This window comes from Galeopterus variegatus, unplaced genomic scaffold (genome assembly GCF_000696425.1).
Source record: "Galeopterus variegatus unplaced genomic scaffold, G_variegatus-3.0.2 Scaffold16791, whole genome shotgun sequence".
In the NCBI taxonomy this organism is placed as follows: Eukaryota; Metazoa; Chordata; class Mammalia; order Dermoptera; family Cynocephalidae; genus Galeopterus; species Galeopterus variegatus.
Window position 1 is genome coordinate 1 of NW_007742902.1, and position 4,153 is coordinate 4,153.

At 53.6% G+C, this 4,153-nt stretch overlaps 1 protein-coding gene across 1 annotated transcript; it reads left to right on the forward strand.

The window, feature by feature from the left end:
* Positions 1–554: 554 nt before the first annotated feature.
* Positions 555–3,208, forward strand: LOC103582567 (SPOC domain-containing protein 1-like; the record flags this gene model as incomplete). The annotated part of the gene is made up of 4 exons (XM_008564121.1): positions 555–666; positions 883–1,033; positions 1,327–1,511; positions 2,457–3,208. Coding segments are annotated over 4 exons (1,200 nt in total), but the record flags the coding sequence as incomplete, so codon positions are not given.
* Between the last annotated feature and the right edge of the window lie 945 nt (positions 3,209–4,153).

The following is a 4,153-nucleotide window of genomic DNA, read 5'->3' on the forward strand; positions in this document are numbered from 1 at the left end:
ACGGAAAAAGACAAAAAAGAAAAAAAAAAAAAAGAAAATAGTTTAAAGTTTAGGAAAATACTTTCTGCACAAAGGTAGCTTCAGTGCTATTTATAACAGTGAAAACCTGGAAAAGACCCAAATGTATAGCAACAGAGGTGATGTGTACACTACAGTCCACCCCACCAGCGCAGTGTCTGTGGGGACTCTATAATGTGGCCAATGTCTCTGCTATAATTAATGGATAAAATGAGAATACAGAGTTGAACAGTCGATCCCAACTATTTTAGTGAAAGGACCCCCAAGCCCTGTATATATATAAATTATTATAAAGGAATAACCAGAATATCAACAATTGTCTCTGAGTAATGGGAGAAGGGTGATTTTTTTCTTTAATCTAAAATTTTTCTGTATCTTCCAAATTTTCTTTACAAGTTCATGGTATTTTTGTAATAAAAAATATGTTCTTGAGAAAAATTAAGTAAACCAAATTCCTGAGGCTCCCTACCCATCGAGGGCTCCTGACTTCCCCAGCCACCTTCCTAGTCTGCCCTCTCTCCTTCTCTGCCTCCCAGGGACCCATGGTGTCCCCAGACTGCAGCCCACTGGACCTGCCTGCCACATCAGAAGACACCACAGAGCAGCATGAGCACCACTTCCTAGACTCCAACTGCCACATCTGCACGGGTGGGAGGGACACCCAGCAGGGAGGTGCAAGGGTGGTGGGCAGGCTGGGCTGACTGTGGGGTTCAGCAGCAACAGGGACTTGTGGCCTGGGGAGAAGGTGGCAGAGTGGGGGTGTCTTTTCAGGTCACCTTGAAAAGAAACCTGGCTCTAAAGCCCTGGGTTGGTTTTGGCCTCAGTGCCCGCCCCTGTTTCAGCTCCTGTCTCTGCTATTTGCAGAGTGGAAGTCCTGGACGGAGCTGTCAGGCTCCTTAAAGGACACCAGGAGCAGAGAGGACAATGTCTTCCAGAGAGCCCCAAGCCCAGCTCCTGTGTTCTCTCCAGAGATGCCCAAAGCCAGGGAGATGCCTCCCACAGAGCCCCAGGACAGGTGCGGGGCTGGGGCAGGGCGGTTGGGCAACACAGCAGGGCTGGTAGGGGGAGGCCACCAGCTGAAGCAGCAGACACAGCATGGGCTTTTCTTTCTATATGGCTTTGGGCAAGTCTTCCCTCCTCTGTGAGCCTCAGTTTCCCCATCTGTGTAATGGCAATAATCATCTCAGTCTACTAGTGACCCTCTGCACCAGGCTGGGCAGTGGGGACCTTCTCTGAAAAGAAAGGAGGTACTGGGGGGATCCTGATGATCTGCTTTGCTTGGTCCTGTCTCTCTGTCCTTCCCTCCAGGCTCCAGATGCCTGCTGGACCCGCAAAGGCCCTGCCTAGTCAGCCACCCTGGGAGGGCACCCTGTACATGTTCTCCATCAAGCAGTTCCGGGTCAAGGCTCAGCTGGTCTCGGGACAGAGCTGTCGGCTCATCCAGGTTCTCCTGCTCTGCTCACCAGGGATTCCCTCACACACTGACCAGCCCAGTCAGCTGTTCACACTCTCATTCATTCATTCATTCATTCATTCACTCATTTACTCATTCTAGAACAAGTCATTGGCACCCTTCTTTGTACCTGGCCTTATGTGAGGCATGGGGGCAAGTGAGGTGCCAGCCCCAATCCTACAGACACCCACAGGGTGAATGACTCCCTGTAACCTGAGGCGTAAAACAGGAAGGGCCCAGGGAGGAGTCTGCCCGGGCAGGGTGACTCTGGGACTCATAACCACTACACTACACAGCCTCTCCAGTTAGGCACCACTGAATAGAAACTTCTAGGATAGCCACATTTGACCCTGGTGCAGCAGAACAGAAGCAGGATCACAACTGACCGAAAGTGTCACCTAAGACAGGAGGGAGGGATGTTTCACAACAGCTATGCCAGGCCACCCTTGGCCTCTGTGCATGGATACTCTCCAGGGTGTGGCTCCAGGAAAGCACCTGGGGAGGGCATAGTAGGGGCTCAAGGGGTGGACTATACCTGTTTCTGAGCAAAGTGCTTAGCCTTTCTGGACTGCGTGTTCTGTGACAGTGAGGTGGACTTTGAATCCACCAATTCTTGAGGTCAAACGTCCATACCCTACCCTTGGCCAGATGAATCTTGATCATGCCAAGACCAAATCTTTTTTTTAAAAAAAAGATGACCGGTAAGGGGATCTTAACCCTTGACTTGGTGTTGTCAGCACCTCGCTCACCCAGTGAGCAAACCGGCCATCCCTATATGGGATCCAAACCTAAATCTTCTGAGACAGTCTCACCCTACCACCTGCTTTCCCCAGCATCTCATGGGAGCCCATCTCACTGTGGGAAGCTCTTCTTGGGATCTAACCTTCAGACCTGCTGTAGACAGAATGCAGCTTCTGGGGGCTCTGTGTTCTCCCCCAGCAGGCCTTTGGGATCTCCCTCCCTGCTTCCCTGCCTCTTTCCCCAGGTCTGGAAGCCACTCACTCAAGCCTGTTGCTGGCTGTGCTGCTCCCTAAGGAAGGACTTCCGGACACAGCAGGGTCCAGCTCTCTGTGGGGAAAGGTTCACAAGGTGGTCTCCTTCAACAGGAAAGTGGAGAAGAGATACTACCAGCCAGAGAACAGGAGGCCGGATGTGGCTCTGAAGGGCTCCCCTTCCCCAGGGCGTGCCCTGCAGCAGAGCCAGGGCAAGGACAGCCTGGCTCCAGGGGGAATTTGTGCTTGGCAGAGACTCCCCAGAGGCAGGGGGAGACTGTGGGCAGAGGCTGAAGCCTGGCGGGGTTCTGAGCAAGGGCAGTGGCCTCAAGAACCAGGCTGGTGCCAGTCCTGGCATCCCTATTCAGCAGCACCAGCTGTCCATGGTTTTGGCCGTGGCCAGCACCTCCATACGGCCTCCTGTCCCCACCAAGCCCTGCTCCAGCACCTTGAATCCCTGGTGACCATGAGTCATCAGCTCCAAGCCTCGCTCTTATCCCCTGGCCAGGAGATGCTTCCAGCACCCTCTGCGGCATCTGCCCAGCCCTCCCCAGTCCCTGGGATTCTTGGCCCCCTCTGCCAGCCCAGTGCAGCTCCAGAGCCCCCCGGCCTCGCTCTTATCCCCTGGCCAGGAGATGCTTCCAGCACCCTCTGCGGCATCTGCCCAGCCTTCCCCAGTCCCTGGGATTCTTGGCCCCCTCTGCCAGCCCAGTGCAGCTCCAGAGCCCCCCGGCCCAGCCCCTGACACCTCCTTGGGCCCTACAGAGAGAGCTGACTCTTAGTGTCCCCTCCCTAGAGAGACCTGACCCTCTTCACCCACTAGAACAGGGGCTTTGATTCTCTCACCAGTGCTGAACCCTGAGGAGTTTCAGGGAGAGGCAGGGGTGGAGGAAGGGAAGGGTCAGCTCTACCCACTTGCCCCGTTTGAGTTTCCTGTTCTGCAGTCTGTTTGGTGTAGATTTTTTGTTCAATAAAGAATTTGGCAAAGTTGGAATTGCATCTGCTGGTTGGTCAGGAAAGACTCTGGTCCTGGCCAGGTGTGGGTTGGAGTGGGTGTGTCTGTGAATGTCTGTCCACAGATGTGCAGCCTCTCCAGTTGCTGGTCCGAGGTCCTGAACCACCACCGTGTCCCAGGGCACAGCTGTTGCCATGGCAGCTTCTGGGAGCATTTTGCAAGTATTCTGAACTAGGAGGAAGAAGAGGTGGTGGGAGAGAGGGCAGGACTGGGATGGGGAGAGAGAGAAATGGACAGAGGCTTTTGAAGGGGTACAGACACCTAGAGATAGCTAGGGAGAAAAAGGAGAGCAAGTTGCAGAGGTTTTTAAAATGTTCAGTTACCAAGATTTTTTCCTTCAGATAGATGGGGGAAGGCAGGAAGCACATACCTCCACCATATTCCCTATGTGGCTCTGTGTCTGTGTGCTTCTCTGAAGGTCTCTGTGTGTGCATGTGCCTGAGAGCATGTGTGCGTGTGTCCATGGGTGTGTGTCTGATTGCACATCTGTGTGTAGGTCTCTGCTGAGGAAGTTGGGAGATCCAGATAGGATGACTCCTCTCTCTACGTTTTGCCAGCTCCCAGATACTGGTATTGGAGAAAGTCGAGGGTCTTGGCCTTGAGGGTGGGCGTTCAGGAATGTGTTGGAGGCTGGTGTTAGGGTTTCCCGGGCCTGGAATGAGCTCCTAATAGCTG